The sequence below is a fragment of the Mytilus californianus genome, unplaced genomic scaffold (assembly GCF_021869535.1).
Source record: "Mytilus californianus isolate M0D057914Y unplaced genomic scaffold, xbMytCali1.0.p SCAF_5, whole genome shotgun sequence".
Taxonomy (NCBI): domain Eukaryota; kingdom Metazoa; phylum Mollusca; class Bivalvia; order Mytilida; family Mytilidae; genus Mytilus; species Mytilus californianus.
The window spans coordinates 86,435,342-86,452,696 of NW_026262701.1; the positions used below are offsets into that span (position 1 = coordinate 86,435,342).

General features: G+C 33.1%; 1 protein-coding gene and 1 long non-coding RNA gene across 2 annotated transcripts in view; both read left to right on the forward strand.

Annotated features, from left to right (window-relative positions):
• Window positions 1-3,877: 3,877 nt before the first annotated feature.
• LOC127701656 (centrosomal protein of 164 kDa-like) overlaps window positions 3,878-17,355 on the forward strand; it is a 59,298-nt gene continuing 45,820 nt past the window's right edge. Inside the window, exons 1-4 of the mRNA XM_052205645.1 lie at window positions 3,878-3,928; window positions 8,837-8,962; window positions 9,722-9,833; window positions 12,398-12,531. Coding sequence (XP_052061605.1) covers window positions 8,896-8,962; window positions 9,722-9,833; window positions 12,398-12,531 — 313 coding nt within the window. The 5' untranslated portion in view covers window positions 3,878-3,928; window positions 8,837-8,895. The remainder of the gene's footprint in view (window positions 3,929-8,836; window positions 8,963-9,721; window positions 9,834-12,397; window positions 12,532-17,355) is intronic.
• LOC127701724 (uncharacterized) lies at window positions 14,282-17,137 on the forward strand. The gene is made up of 2 exons (XR_007982162.1): window positions 14,282-16,068; window positions 16,231-17,137. It is a non-coding gene; the product is annotated as an uncharacterized LOC127701724 (long non-coding RNA).

Here is a 17,355-nt window from a genome sequence, read left to right on the forward strand (position 1 = left end):
AGGCGTAAGACATGGCCGACCGTTCGAGACCCTCATGGGTAGTAAAGGTCGTTAAACACCCCCTAGTAGTACTGAATAGCATCGTAGTATTTCTAAATAACAAAAATTGTGGAAAAACCGGTAAAACCTGTAAATTTTGGAAATAGTAGCTATTTTCAGAAAAAAAATCTATGGGCATGAACATTTTAATCGTAATTTTGTGTGTGAAAAGAGACATGCACTGATGCTCAAGTAAATACTGTAAATTCAGAAATTATTGAAAAATGCGAGATTAATTATTGGAACTTGCGATTTCAGGAAAAATTCTTCAACCCCCATTTCTTCTTAATTCCCGACGAATTAAATACCCACAATATACCGGCAGTATAAAGTATTGTGTTATACTAATAATATATTATGTCCCATGTTATTATACTCTGGACCGTCTCCCGATGATGTCAACTCATTCTTTTGAATGAAACAAAATGACATTCAAACTTGCTATGAAGATTTATGAACATAAAACTCAGATCAACATAAAAGAATTTCATCAAACTTAGAGATTCCTACAGGTAAGAAAGTGCAGCAAAAGGGGATATAATTTCCTGAACAAAACAATGTCCACAACCCATGACAAAAAATATATGTCCTTTTGCTATAAGGTATTAAAATAAAACTAAGGTAGGATTGCAAATGAGAGAACTATCCACCAGAGTCCAATTGACGTGGATGTAAGAAACTATAGGTCACCGTACGACCTTCAGCAATGAGTAAAACCCATACCGGACATTACTAAATGTGAAACGATTCTAAAGAGAAAACCAACGGTCTGGTGTATGACAAAACGAACAAACGAAAACAAATATGACGGACAACAATCAACGACAAACACTGAATAACAGGCTCCTGATTTAGAGCAGGCACATAAACAATGGGGCGGGGCAAAGATTTATATGAGCTCTCGAGCCAATCCTAATTTGGGACAGAGGTGTTACAGCATAATATAAGAACAAAATGTAAAAATCCGTTGGAAGTGGCTTGACTCATCTAATCAGATTGGCACGAAGGACTAAAACAACTAAAATAAAGACAAAGACACAAAGTACCGATTAAATGTGCAAACCGTTAAAAAAGGGCCAAAGTAAAATCGCCGTCCAATTAAGGAAAATTTGCATAAGGAACAAACATTTTTGCAATAGCGTTAATTTCCAGTATGAAACTGATACCTAAAACTAGAAAAGGATTGGTTGATTGTTGTTTGCTTTACGTCCAGTGGCAAGTATTGCATGCGTGTTCAGGACGAGATCAAATTAACAATGATACAATAGGTAGGTTACGCAAGGTAGGGGTCAACTTAGAGGAATTAACGGACGGGGAATTCAGAATGCCATTGGAAAATAAGGGTGTGTTGGATAGGGACAGAAATTTTGCCTTGCAACAAGCCACTTACGGTTACTGATCATTCTGGTGACGGTAAGACTTATAAAATTTATCAATTTGATGGAATTTAGACGGGTCTTTACTCTTGAGTTTAGATATAAACTGTGATTCATAACAATATAGGAACAATAAAAATGAGAATGGAAACGATGAATGTGTCAAAGAGACAACAACCCGACCAAAGAACAGAAAACAGCCCAAGGCCGGCCACCAATGGGTCTTCAACAATCCCAGGAGGCGGGCTTCAGCTGGTCCCTAAACGCAAAAATGGACGTCACACTTAACTCCGAAACATAAATGAACTAAAATTTAAAAAAACACGACTAACAAAGGCTAGATGTTCCTGACTTGGGACAGGCGCATAAATGAGGCGGGGTTAGACATGGTTTGTGAGATATAAACCCTCCCCCTATACATATAGTCGATGTGGAATAAACAAACACACAGCAATACGCACAGTAAAACTCAGTTTAAAAGAAGTCCGAGTCAGATGTTAGAATAGGTAACAGAAGAAACTTAGCAAAATGACAATGATCAACATAAATTAACAAAGGACTACCGACTACTAGCAGTTACTGACATGCCAGCTCCAGACCTCAATTAAACTGATCGAAAGATTGTGTCTATCAAATGTAAATCAAGCACAATCCCTCCCGTTAGGTGTTTAGTAATGTGCCATCATAAATTATACGAGAAGAACATAACTCGTATCATGCCAACAACTGGTTTTAGAATAAATGTGTTTATTTCCGATTCAAATGTATTAATATTAATTCCCAAACATGCCATCTTTAATAACTTGACAACAGTATCGTAACTTTATCCATTCTGAATAAGTCTGTTTAAAGGTTTGGTTAGCTTTTGAGATGAAAGACGATATTTTTGTTCTTTGTATAGAATATTACCATAAATGGGATGTGAAATACCTGAACGTATAAGATGTCTGCACGTTGATTTATATTTACGAATGATGTCCTTGTACCGATGATAAAATTTAGTAAAAGTTTTGAAAGTCTGCTACTAAAGGAGTGCAGAAATACCTACTACCTGTCTTAGTCCTATAATATAAGACTTCGGAGTTTCATATCATTTACATTCAACGTTTTTTATCGGATATTTTTTTTTTACTATCAATGTTGCGGGTTTCAACATTGATAGTTAAAAAAAAATATCCGATAAAAAACGTTGAATGTAAATGATATGAAACTCCAAAGTCTTATATTATAGGACTACTACCTGTCTATAAACTTTTTTTATCTGAAACGTACATAGATGTTGTCAAGGAGAGAATTTATAGCTTTAACCATCTCATCACAGTTCCTGTAAGGATATCTAGCACATTTACTTTTTTCGGTACATGGAGAAGATTCCTTTATATGAGTTGCAGCAAATAAATTTGCAGTCACGTTTTTCAAAGTAAGTTTTAATTAAATTCGAAAACTTCTGTTTGACAAGATTGTGTGGAAGTGTAGTGTATATAATCATGGTCATAACTGTCAACCTAATTGAAAGGACCCTAAAAAACACGTAATAGATCTAAAACGTCCAATGAGTTTTTACACTCTAAAAATTATTAATTGGTTTATTTTCATTTCAAAAGCTATGCAAAAAGCTCCTTTTCTGTCAAACTGGTGAAAGTTGCAAAGTCACATTTTGACTGAGAAGAACGTGTTCACCATAAGTCTTAGATTTGTTTTAAATTTTGTTTTCCAGGCTATTTTGGTTCCAATAGTATTGCCCTTCACAGTTCAAAACTCTGCCAAGACTTTTCTTGTCCCGAAAAGAACATAAATGAATTTCTTCAATTTAAAATAGAAGTTATGTTAACCATAACCATCAGATTGTAGCAAACACTTAGACTTCTAAACCATTTTTTTTTTATACTTATGGCCCTTGGAATTTTGAAAATTTGCAGTTTTTGTTCGTTTGTTCCTATGTAGCTATTATCATTTATTGTCCCATTGATGCATCACTACTTGCAATCGATCTCATTCACGAAATAAGCCACCGTGATGATGTTAAGTGTTGTTATATTTCCTTCATGCAAAGTCGGCAAAGTAATTAATCAACTGAGGTTAGCGCTCCATACTCTAATATTAGAGCCTTTAGAAATTTTGTTCCATTTGTTTAAATCTAAAAATTGAAAATAAAAAAAGTATCCCTTCTCCCTGACGTAAAAAAAAGTCCTCATAGAAATGAACCTTAAAATTGTTTCTTCGGTTGAGCCTATCTTTAAGGCCAAAACGTATAGAACTATAGGTTAAACTGTTGTTGTCACATAGATAGAATATAAGATTCGAAAATCATAGATAATTTACTTATCTTTTTTTAAAAAGATGATATCAGACTTAGAGTCAACTGAAAAACTAGACCGAAAGTCGGGTAGTTGGCAAATTTATTCCGGATAAAGTTTTCGTAACCAATTCGGTTTTTGCTCGAGTTTTATAAATTTGTTTACCTGATTACCCATAATTCAGCAGGTAAAAAAGAATGTACTGTCGTTGGAAAGGTAAACATATTTCCAAACTTTTTCAAACACTACACATGTAAAGTCCTAATGCAAGAAGCAAGTAATAATGTACCTGAACCTGAATATATTCATCGACTTGCTATCTGGAAAAAGATTAGGAAAAGCCCAGTTTTTTACATATTTGAAACTATCAAAACATGTCTGAACAAAGCAAACTGTCAAACTCAACCCCTTTAAATGTCAAATGATACATATTTTCATTCAAAACAAGTGTTATTTTAGAACAGCACTTTACGAAAATGGTTACAATGTCATACTTGTGTTTAACACATTATATGAACATGTAATTCGGCCCAAATAAATCGCAAGGGTAGAGCCAAAGTCGGCTCAGAGGGATTGATTTTTTAATATTTCTGAACTTCAGAAATTTAAAAATCATCCTATTAGTATATTTATTGCAATGACCATGTTTGTGCTTACCTGGCTGACCTTAATATATGATGTCTACCATTCTGTTGTCCTGTATTTTCTTTGAGGGACTCTGTAACTTACAAGTAGAGTTCAGTTCATGGTTATATTACTATTAGTGTAAAGGGTGATTTAGAATGTTTAGTATAGACCTATATGGGTCAGGTCCCATAAAGAAAATGAAGGCTATTGAGTCTTTACATATCATCCCATCCTTTGTATGTCTATCATTAGACCACATGTACATGTACATTGTAGCTTGATTAATACACAAAATACAAATCAAATCACCAGATCAAGGATAAAGGATGCTGCTGATTGCATTAAAGTGATAAAATTAGATTGCTTAGCCTTATAGATAAAGTTTAAGTGTCTTAGATACATTTTATATGAGTATGATGTGTCTTGGTTAAATTACATGTGTTTGAAAAATTATGAATTTGATTACTGTAAGTACTGATACATGTAATTACAAGAATTAAAAAGGAAATAAACTTAAATAACTATAATATGTATTCACTAGTTGAACATATTATAGTTAAATATTAATTATGAAAGTTTATAGAAGTAGAGATTCCTGCAGGTAAGAAAAAGCAGCAAAAGAGGAGATAATTTCCAAACCATAACAAATGTCCACAACCCATGAGAAAAATATCCTTTTCCTATACAATATACATGTACATGTATGATATTTAAATAAAACGTAGGTATAGTGTTTCCTGCAGCTTTTGAAAAGGGCAAGGTAATTTTTTTCTCAGAGGGCAATCTTAGCGCGATTGGCTACACTTTAAGGGCACCCTTTGTGCGGAGGACTACACTTTTAGGGCACTCTTTACATATTAGATATAAAGGCACTGTAATGGATAGGGATTTAATGGAATATACCATGGTTTCATATTTATTGGCAAGAATTAAAGAGATGTATACTATTAGGTTGTTAATTTAATTCCTTTTTGTAATAAAATTATCACTTCTATACTCAGCTAATAGAATCTTGATCATGTTCATTGAGCAACTGTCTCATTTCAATCAATGACTCCAGTTATAAACTTTAATACTGGATCACTGATACTGATCGTCTAAGGATTTGCATGACATAGAGCATATGTAATGCATTGCTTTTTAGAAGTGCTAAATACCTTATGGATCTCGCATGTCTATACAAATCAAAGCTACCTTGGCTCATAACTGTACAAATAGTTTAAGAATATTCAAAGATTTGTATAGCAAGACTTACTATACAAATTCTTCTGCTTTTGTAATCTTTTTTCCATCTGTGTTTTTTTTTATTGAAACATTGTTGATTTTTCTTACTATTCAAACCATATCGGCTATATTTTTAACTTTAATTTTATTAAGATAACAACAGTATGAAAGCCGTCATAAATTCATATCCAATCCGACGTCTCGACCGACTGAATAGTATAAATAGAAAATATAAACAAACATCGGATTGTTTACGTAATCAGTGGTAATTTTCATCCCATGCATCGTAAAATTGTAACTCAAACGATCGCCTTGTTCCATTTTAAATTGTCTACATTTGAATTCGTAGAGGTACAAATGGATGTTGTCCATATTAGATTCAATCATGAATCGAATTTATACACTCTAGCTTCAAAACTGTTCAAACATAATCAGATAATTACTAAATTCAATAAAATGTCGGCCATTAAAATTTTGATTTCGTTCCAAGGGAAATAACTTGAAATGGTCTCGCTAAAAGATGAATTTTAGAACCGATATTAAATTATGGCAGGGCGTTCTAAAATACGACGGAAAACGGGCATGGCACCAAATTTTTTTCCTAAAAAGGGCATGGCGCCATACCACGCCAAAACCTCCTGCAGGAAACACTAAGGTAATGTGGTACGATTGCCAATGAGACAAATATCCAACAGAATCCAATTGATGTGGATGTTGGCAACTAGATGTCACCCTCAGCCTTTAACAATGAGCAAAACCCTTACTGCATAACAAGCTACAAAAGGTCCTGAAATGACAAACGTAAAACAATTCAAATGATAAAACTAACAACCTGTACAAAACTACAAACGTATAAACGAAAAGAAAATATGATATACAGCAGCGAACGACAACCACTGAATTACAGGCACATACAGAATGTTGTGGGGATAAATATGTTTCCAGGTGCCCAATCATCCTCTAACCTGAGACTGGTCTAACAACACGAAATATAACATTCTTAACAGTCTGAGAAAAAAACATGATATTATGCTGTTCTTTTGGTTCAACTGCAACATGTGGCTTAATGTAGAAAACTGTTGCATTTAAAAAAATTATGCTCATCTTCAAATGTACATGTATTGTAAAACATGCATAGTCTCTGATTTTTACAGATCTTATGATATCCGTAGCGGAGGGGGCATTAAGTTTTACCCTTGTCCGTACGTACGTATGTCCCAAAGTTGGTTTACGTTCTCTAACTTTAGTTTGCCTCAACCAAATGTTATGAAACTTATACAAAATGCTTATTACCAAAAAAACAGATCAAGTGTGGATTTTGGTGGCGTCACTTTAACCATTCTAGAGTTATGCCCCTTTACAAAGGGAAAATTGCTGAATTTTTCGTTTTTGTTCTCTAAATTTAGTTTGCCTCAACCAAATGTTATGAAACTTATACACAATGCTTATTACCACAAAACACAGATCAAGTTTGAATTTTGGTGGCGTCACTTTACCGTTCTAGAGTTATGCCCCTTTACAAATGGAAAAATTGCTCAAAAAATTCAAAAATATTCATACCAGCAAAATTTAAAAAAACACTTTTTTGTTATATAACTTGCACATGTATATATATCCAAATTTGTAATATGGTTCTTGAATTTTATTTATTAAAATCAGATAAAATTTCAGAAAGGCATGTTTGTTTAAAAGGTGTATATTCCATCTGAATGAAACATGTAATATATAGAGAAATATGTATTAAATTGTTAAAATTAAAACTGGTTCTTTCATAATTAAGGATTATTAGATAATTTATATTGTAAATAAAAGGATAAAGAAATTTTACAGGAAATTATTGGATAATGGGGAGAAAAGCTGATAAATAGATTAAGAGTCAAGCTGTTGAATAACAATTTAAGACTCTTTTCTAATAATTTTGGTAGCCTTTAAAAAGTATGATTTGTACTGCAAACATCTTGTTGTCTGACTATTGTCTTATCTGGGTTGGACAGATGATTCCTTCAGCTTGAATGGACTTTCATTAACTGGGTTTATTAAAACACAAAATCCATGATTTCTTTTAATAAATGACAACAGTCCATAAAAATGTCACAATTAAGTTGTTTTATTTATTATTCCTGGAGAAAATTTGTAACTGTGAACAGCCAGAAAAATAACATGTAGGTCAAAAATGCATGTAGAATTACTCCCCTTGAATAGCTTCCTCCACCTATAAAAACTGACTGCCACAAAATAGCACAAAGTGGCATTAAACACCAATCAATCCATTAATTGAATGGGTATATTTTTATTTTATCATAGTCCTGATAATGTAAAGTGTTGAAATGTTCATTAGTAGCAAATTTAATGCAGAGAAATTTAGAAACGCTCCTCCCATGATTAAATTTTCTTGTAAAAAAATAGATATATTGAAAATTATGTTAAAGTTTAATTTTAAAGTACATTTACTCCCTAAAGCTAAAGAAACTGGAAGTTAGTGAGACCTTAAACATGTTCGTTTAGGCTAAATATAAACAATAAAAAATTGGATCAAAGAATGATTGCCATAATTGATAGCAAGATTAAAACACTTTACCTATATGCCTTCTTATACTCTAATATAGGTCACTAGATTGAAATAAATGCATGTATCATATTATTACAGCAGTGTGATGATAATTCAATAAAAACTCAATGATGTAAAATGCCCATAAAATTTTGAAAAGAATCAGTCAACAATAGAAAGAAAAAAGTAACAATTTGGTGTAGCTGCTCACACTACTTCAGAGTTAACTGCTAGGATCTCTCATCTATGCCAATGCCTTATAGTGCTAGGATCTACAAATGTACTAATGCCTTGTAGTGCTAGGATCAGCCAATGCCTTATAGTACTAGGATCTGCCAATGCCTTATAGTGCTATTATCTGCCATCTATGCCTGTGCCTTACATGTATAGTGCTAGGATCTGCCATCTATGCCTGTGCCTTATAGTGCTAGGATCTGCCATCTATGCCTGTGCCTTATAGTGCTAGGATCTGCCATCTATGCCAATGCCTTATAATGCTAGGATCTGCCATCTATGCCAATGCCTTATAGTGCTAGGATCTGCCATCTATGCCTTTGCCTTATAGTGCTAGGATCTGCCATCTATGCCGATGCCTTATAGTGACAAGTATGTCCATGTGTATGACAATATTTATTTCGTGTTCATCACTGTTGTGAATATATGCTGCTTTAAGCTGCCTTCTTAACAATAACTTACACTTTATAAACGTAAGGTTTACTTTGTAGGTCATACAGAGATTCCTTCTTCTTTCATTTAGAGGCTGGCCACACTAAAATCTGCCAAGATGATGATGGGAGAGCAGCTTGTCCTGGAAGAGGACTATGATGAGAATTACAAGCCAACAGATGAAGGTCTGTAATTTTTTTACAAATTTGTACAAATTAGCATACATTTTTCAATCATTGACTACCAATTTCAGGAAAATCCAAAATTAAGAATCTAACACTGGAATGTGTGCAGGCTGGGAAAATCTCCTATCTGAAGAGGTTTTCATTGCATGCATTTTTGTGAGAGTTTGATTCTTTTCTCACAGGTTCAAATGGATGAAAAATATCCAGGTTTCATGAGAAATGCTGTGTAGAGGCCATCTAACACAAGAAGTATGGTGAGACAAGAATCCCTCAGTTCAAAGCAACCATGGGATAGTTTAATAACAGAGTGAAACAATAAAATTATTCTGAATTGAATAATAACCAATAAAAAAATAAGTGGAATTACCCCCCAAAAAAAACAGACAGCACAACAAACTGAACAAACACCAATTCATTCAAGAATTAAATCACTTGAACAAAGACAAACAATGAAGACCTATAAAAACTGTATGTAATACCTATCTGTTACTGTTGAGAGAGAAGACATCATTAAATACATTACCGGGTAAATACATTTTTAGTATGGAATTTAATCCTGTATTCAAATTATGGGCCTCAGATATAAAAGTTTAAAGGGCTTTCAGTTCAGAAGCCCATAAGATAGCTAGTGCTTTGGACCCTTACCCTGCAAGTGAATTTTTATATAATTGAGTTCTCACTATGGACTGTAGAATACTACTGTACTTATGTTATAAAAAAGTCATTATGATTTGAAGTTCATTTTCTTGTGTTTTACAGAGATATTTGAGTATGCTCAGATCATTGGCATAGATCCTTACAAGGAAGGTCACCTGATGTGGATAGCTAAAGAAGGAATTATTGCACCATTACCTGAACACTGGAGACCATGGTTAGTGGCATCATCTATGTTAATGAAAAGTTGAAATTGAAGAAAGATAAGATGTAAATCTTGAGAAAAAAGCAAATATTTGCATTTACAAATGTTTATGAAACAATTGGGTATCCATGTATAATTCAATGAGATTTATTTTACAAAAATGCATAAAACCGGGTTCTCACTAAGTCAAGTCCATAAGTCCTGGGCTCATGAAAATCTGTTTGGACTCATAATTTTCAAAACCAGTGAGTCCAAAGCAGCAGTACAAGATTATAATTTGTTGTATCAACTAAGCACATTTATCATTATTTTATATCAAAAGTTTAAAAATTATCTAAATTTGATGACGTTTTTTTGCTCTTTTTATACGACCACAAAAATTAAAAATATTTTGGTCGTATATTGGTATGACGTTGGCGTCGTCGTCGTCTGGCGTCGTCAGAAGACACATTGGTTTTCGCACTCTAACTTTAGTTTAAGTGAATGGATCTCCATGAAATTTTACCATAAGGTTCAATACCACGAAAGGAAGGTTGGGATTGATTTTGGGGGTTATGGTACCAACAGTTAAGGAATTAGGGGCCAAAAATAAGCATTTTGTAACTTTCAGACAATAACTTGTGTGTAAGTGTATGGATCTCTCTGACATTGTACCACAAGGTTCCATATCACAAAGGGAAGGCTGGAATTGAGTTCGGGGGTAATTGCCTGAAACGTTTAGGAATTGGGGGCCAAAAAGGGGCAAAAAACAAGCATTTTTCTAGTTTCAAGACAATAACTTGTGTTCAAGTGTATGGATCTCTCTGAAATTGTACTGCTAGGTACCATACCACAAAGGGAAAGCTGGAATTGAGTTTGGGGGTAATTACCTGAAACGTTTAGGAATTGGGGGCCAAAAAGGGGCCAAAAATAAGCATTTTTCTAGTTTCAAGACAATAACTTGTGTTCAAGTGTATGGATCTCTCTGAAATTGTACTGCAAGGTACCATACCACAAAGGGAAGGCTGGGATTGAGTTTGGGGGTGATGAATCATAAGGGGGTTCAAAAAATTTGGGGGGGATTTTTTTTTTTTTTTTTTTTTTTTTTTTTTCCTTTTTTTTTTTTCTTTTAAAATTTTCCATTTTAAGTTGGTTATTTCTGATTTATATTTAAAAGCAAATAATAATGATATTATAGGAGATACACACCAAACAGGATGTGTAAATTTTTATATAATAAGTATTGCACAATAGCAAGAAATCTTCAATTGCACAGTATTGCGCAATAGCAAGAAATCTTCAATTGCACAGTATTGCGCAATAGCAAGAAATATCCAATAGCACAATATTGCACAATAGCAAGAAAAATTCAATTGCACAGTATTGTGCAAAAGAAGATACTTCTTATAAATTGCTTATTTTTTGATCAATTTCAATGGGGTTTTATTCTTGAATTCTTGGGGTTCTTTAATATGCTGAATATAACCGTGTATTAAGTTTTTGGATTTTGGGCCCCGTTTTTAAATTGGTCCACATTGAGGTCCAAAGGGTCCAAAATTTAACTTTGTTTGATTTCATCAAAAATTGAATTATTGGGGTTCTTTGATATGCCGAATCTAACCGTGTATTTAGATTCTTAATTTTTGGTTCCGTTTTCAAATTGGTCTACACAAAGGGTCCAAAATTAAACTTAGTTTGATTTTAACAAAAATTGAATTTTTAGTGTTCTTTGATATGCTGAATCTAAACATGTATTTAGATTTTTGATTATGGGCCCAGTTTTCAAGTTGGTCCAAATCGGGGTCCAAAATTAAACTTTGTTTGATTTCAACAAAAATTGAATATATGGGGTTCTTTGATATGCTGAATCTAACCATGTATTTAGATTTTTGGGCCCCGTTATCAACTTTGTCCACATTGAGGTCAAAAGGGTCCAAATTGATTTCATCAAAAATTGAATTCTTGGGGTTCTTTGATATGCTGAATCTAACAATGTATTTAGATTTTGGATATTGGATCATAATAGCTGAATGTCCAATTTAAAATTTTTAAGTTCTTAGACCACATTCATTCTGTGTCAGAAACCTATGCTGTGTCAAATATTTAATCACAATCCAAATTCAGAGCTGTATCAAGCTTGAATGTTGTGTCCATACTTGCCCCAACTGTTCAGGGTTCGACCTCTGCGGTCGTATCAAGCTGCGCCCTGCGGAGCATTTTATTTGTCACTAAAATGATAAATTATAGTGCAACAAAATTCATCTTTTGACTGTTGGACTCCCTATGTCAAAGAACAACAAGTCCCTAGACGCATCCTGAAAATCATTAGTGAGAACCCTGATAAAAGATGTATTCTTGTAGTTATATTAGTTGTGATGAAATTGTATCGATTTCTGTGATTTTCAATATATATTTTTTTGTAAACATGTCAATATAAAAACCATTCTAATTTGAACATTTTTCTTATATTATATATATTATTGTATAAGACCCAACTTTTATAAGTTTTTCAATAGTATAGATGTAGATGTAGAACTTTGCACTGCAAAACATTGTCCAACATGAAGCATTCATGCATAAACATCATCTCTTTACAGCCAAGACACTAATGGAGATCTGTATTACTTTAACTTTGCCTTGGGTACCAGTATATGGGATCACCCTTGTGATGAATTCTACAGACAGATGGTGATTGAGGAAAGAATGAAGTTTAATATGAATAAAGGATCAGGTAACACAACAGATAATTTTGTATAATTACATAACATGTACATTTCATAAGAATCTGTACTTTTGATTGGATGAAAACAATCACAAGGCATTCCAAAATAATAGTTTATTTCTCAATAAAATGCAACATTCATGACAGCAAATGATTCCCATGACAATGTCACAAAAATGCATAGGAAAACAGCTTGATATAACTTGTAATTTTATGGTTGTAGAATATAAATATAATTGAATGCTTCTATCTGTGATTTAATTGGATTGTGAAAGCCATGATCATGCACACATTTTGAGTATGAAGTGCTTCGCTCAACTCTTTTACATCGCAATAGAATTTAAAATTCTTCAGTATAGTAAAAGATAGAATATGAAGAGAATTTTCATGTGGCTACAGTCCCATTGGAGGAAATAAACCATCAAAAGGAACATGTTGTATGTTATATCTCTATAAACACATACATTTACACACACACAGATAAAAATAAGATTGCTAAATTGCTTTGAAGCCTTTTTTCGTTTGATTATAAATAAAAGAAAAGAAACATTGTCAAGTTTAATGTAAAAATAAGGAGATGTGGTATGATTGCCGAAGAGGCAACTATCCACCAAAGTTCAAATGAAGTGGATGTAAGCAATTATAGGCAACTATACCGCCTTCAACAATGAGAAAAACCCATACTGTGTAAGGCTATAAAAGGCCCCGACATGAAAAATATGAAACAATTCAATTGATAAAACTAACGGCCTAATGTATAACAAAACAGTTAACGAAAAACAAATATGACAGACATGAACTAACGACAACCACTGAACTACAGGCTCCTGACTTGGGACAGGCACATAAAGAATATGGCGGGTTAAACATGTTTGTGAAACCAATTTTAATTTATCATTTTTATAAGACTGCAAAAAAAATTTGTGGTCTTATATTGGTATGACGTTGGCGTCGTCGTCCGTTACTTTATCATTTTTATACGACTGCAAAAAAATTTTGTGGTCGTATATTGGTATGACGTTGGCGTCGTCGTCGTCGTCGTCGTCCGAAGACACATTGGTTTTCGCACTCTAACTTTAGTTTAAGTGAATGGATCTTTTTGAAATTTGACCATAAGGTTAAATACCACAAAAGGAAGGTTGGGATTGATTTTGGGGGTTACGGTACCAACAGTTAAGGAATTAGGGGCCAAAAATAAGCATTTTCTAGTTTCCAGACAATAACTGTGGAACGGTGTATGGATCTCTCTGAAATTATACTACAAGTTTCCATACCACAAAGGGATGGTTAGGATTTGCTTTGGGAGGTTATGGCTCAAACCGTTTAGGAATAAGGGGCAAAAAAGGGGGAAAACAGGGTTGTCCTGGTTAATGGACAAATACTTTAGTACAAAACATAATTTAAAGCAGTGTAAGGGAGATAAATCAAATACATCATTGAAATTATCTCCCTTACACTGCTTTTAAATTATGTATAAAGTAATGGTTAATGAACAATAAAGATAATTTAAAACAGTGTAAGGGAGGTAATCCAAATACAACGTTTTGGTTACTTCCCTTACACTGCTTTTAAATTATGTTTAAAGAAATGCATAATTATAAAGGAAGACCAGTAAAAATATCTGCAAATGTTGCATCTTTTTTTTTTACAAAAAAATCCATGGGTAATTATGGTTGCCAACTCCATTGGAAATTTGAATTGAGATTATGACCATATCTTGAGGGAAAGAATTTTTTAGGGGGAAAAAAGGGGGGGGGGGATAAAAAGAAATTGTGGGGGTCAATTTTTTCTCATTTCAGATTTCAGAAATTAAAAAGAATTATTCTTCAAAAAATTTTTTTTTTTCAAATTTCAAATATTGAAAAATTTCAAGAAGTCTTTAATTGCACAGTATGGCGCATTAGATTTGTAAAATCTTTGATCACATTTATTTATTTGTTATGCCGAATCTAACAGTGTATTTAGATCTTTAATTTTGGGTCCAGTTTTCAAATTGGTCAACATTAAGGTCCAAAGGGTCCAAAATTAAACTTTGTTTGATTTTAGCAAAAATTGAATATATGAGGTTCTTTGATATGCTGAATCTAAACATGTATTTAGATTTTTGATTTTTGGCCCAGTTTTCAAGTTGGTCCAAATTGGGGTCCAAAATTAAACTTTGTTTGATTTTGACAAAAATTGAATATATGGGGTTCTTTGATATGCTGAATCTAACCATGTATTGAGATTTTTTATTTGTGGACCCCGTTATCAAATTGGTTCATATTGAGGTCAAAAGGGTCCAAAATTAAACTTTGTTTGATTTCATCAAAAATTGAATTATTGGGGTTCTTTGATATTCCAAATCTAACCGTGTATTTAGATTTTTAATTTTGGGTCCTGTTTTTTAAATTGGTCTACATTAAGGTCCAAAGGGTCCAAAATGAAACTTAGTTTGATTTTAACAAAAATTGAATTCTTGGGGTTCTTTGATATGCTGAATCTAAACATGTGTTTAGATTTTTGATTATGGGCCCAATTTTCAAGTTGGTCCAAGATAGGGTCCAGTATTTAAACTTTGTTTGATTTCAACAAAAATTGAATATATGGGGTTCTTTGATATGCTGAATCTAAACATGTATTTAGATTTTTGATTATGGGCCCAGTTTTCAAGTTGGTCCAAATTGGGGTCCAAAATTAAACTTTGTTTGATTTCAACAAAAATTGAATATATGAGGTTCTTTGATATGCTGAATCTAACCATGTATTTAGATTTTCTATTTGTAGGCCCCGCTTTCAAATTGGTTCATATTGAGGTCAAAAGGGTCCAAAATTAAACTTTGTTTGATTTCATCAAAAATTGAATTATTGGGGTTCTTTGATATGCCAAATCTAACCGTGTTTTTAGATTTTTAATTTGGGTCCTGTTTTTATACGACCGCAAAAAAATTTTTGTGGTCGTATATTGGTATGACGTTGGCGTCGTCGTCGTCGTCGTCGTCCGGCGTCGTCGTCCGAATACACATTAGTTTTCGCACTCTAACTTTAGTTTAAGTGAATGGATCTCATTGAAATTTTACCATAAGGTTCAATACCACAAAAGGAAGGTGGGGATTGATTTTGGGGGTTATGGTACTAACAGTTAAGGAATTAGGGGCCAAAAGGGGCCAAAAATAAGCATTTTTGTAACTTCCAGACATAACTTGTGTGTAAGTGTATGGATCTCTCTGACATTGTACCACAAGGTTCCATATCACAAAGGGAATGCTGGGATTGATTTTGGGGGTAATTGTCTCCAAATTTTAGGAATTAGGGGCCAAAAAGGGGCAAAAAACAAGCATTTTTCTAGTTTCATGACAATAACTTGTTTGTAAGTGTATGGATCTTTATGAAATTGTACTACAAGGTTCCATATCACAAAGGGAATACTGGGATTGATTTTTGGGGTAATTTCCTCCAAATATTAGGAATTAGGGGCCAAAAAGGGGCAAAAAACAAGCATTTTTCTAGTTTCATGACAATAACTTGTTTGTAAGTGTATGGATCTTTATGAAATTGTACTACAAGGTTCCATATCACAAAGGGAAGGCTGGGATTGATTTTGGGGGTTTTCCCTCAAAATTTTAGTAATTAGGGGCCATAAAAGGGCAAAAAAAACATGCATTTTTCTAGTTTCAGGACAATAACTTGTGTGTAAGTGTATGGATCTTTATGAAATTGTACTGCAAGGTTCCATATCACAAAGGGAAAGCTGGAATTGAGTTTGGGGGTAATTGCCCTAAACGTTTAGGTATTTGGGGCCAAAAAGGGGCCAAAAAACAAGCATTTTTCTAGTTTCCAGACAATAACTTGTGTTCAAGTGTATGAATCTCTCTGAAATTGTACTGCAAGGTACCATACCACAAAGGGAAAGCTGGGATTGAGTTTGGGGGCGATGAATCATAAGGGGGTTCAAAAAATTGGGGGGGGGGGGATTTTTTTTTTCCTTTTTTTTCTTTAACATTTTCCATTTTAAATTGGTTATTTCTGATTTATATATAAAAGCAAATAATAATGATATGGTTTGAATAGGCATACATGTGAACCTCCCGACGGGAGTACGATAATCCCGTTTTCAGGGGTCTCCTCCCGACCTCCTGTTGAAAAAATCCTGTGTATGAAATTTTTCATGAATGAAAAATTTCTGCCCAACATAACATCTCAGGCATCTGGTGTAACTGACATTACCTGAAGTTATATTTTACCTGTAAATCAATTAACATGCATAATTATATGGCTTCACTTGTCAGCTTGGGTGTCAAACATACTGGTAAGCAACGATTTTTACCTCAGGCTAACTGCCGTTGTGTAACAAAAACTGTGTATTTATTGGGTTACTTCCCTTGATTTATCCTGTTTTAAGTTACTTTCCTTTTAATAATGAAAATTTTTAAAAGAATATAAATAAAATATAAATTGAACAAATAATCATAAAAGGATGGTTATTAAATTATTTTAAATGTCTTAGGACAAATAAAAAAATAATAATTTGAAAATTATTTGAGGATTCTATACTTCCTTTTAAGGCTTAAATTGAAATTTATATAATAACTATGACCCTAACTTTACAGGTAGAATGAATTTCTGAGTTTGCAAATAAAAACTATTTGCAAGAGAAAAAAAAAAAAATAAAAGCTATTTGCAGACAGCTAAACAAATGTTCTGGTTGCAATGATTGTTTTATAGAATATGAAGTAAAAAATTTAAAGAACATACTGGAAAAAAACAATGTTAGATTGAACATGTAGAATATAAAGATGGAGAAACTTTATAAGTACAAGGGTACTATAAACATAATAAATTGGTTCTTTGATA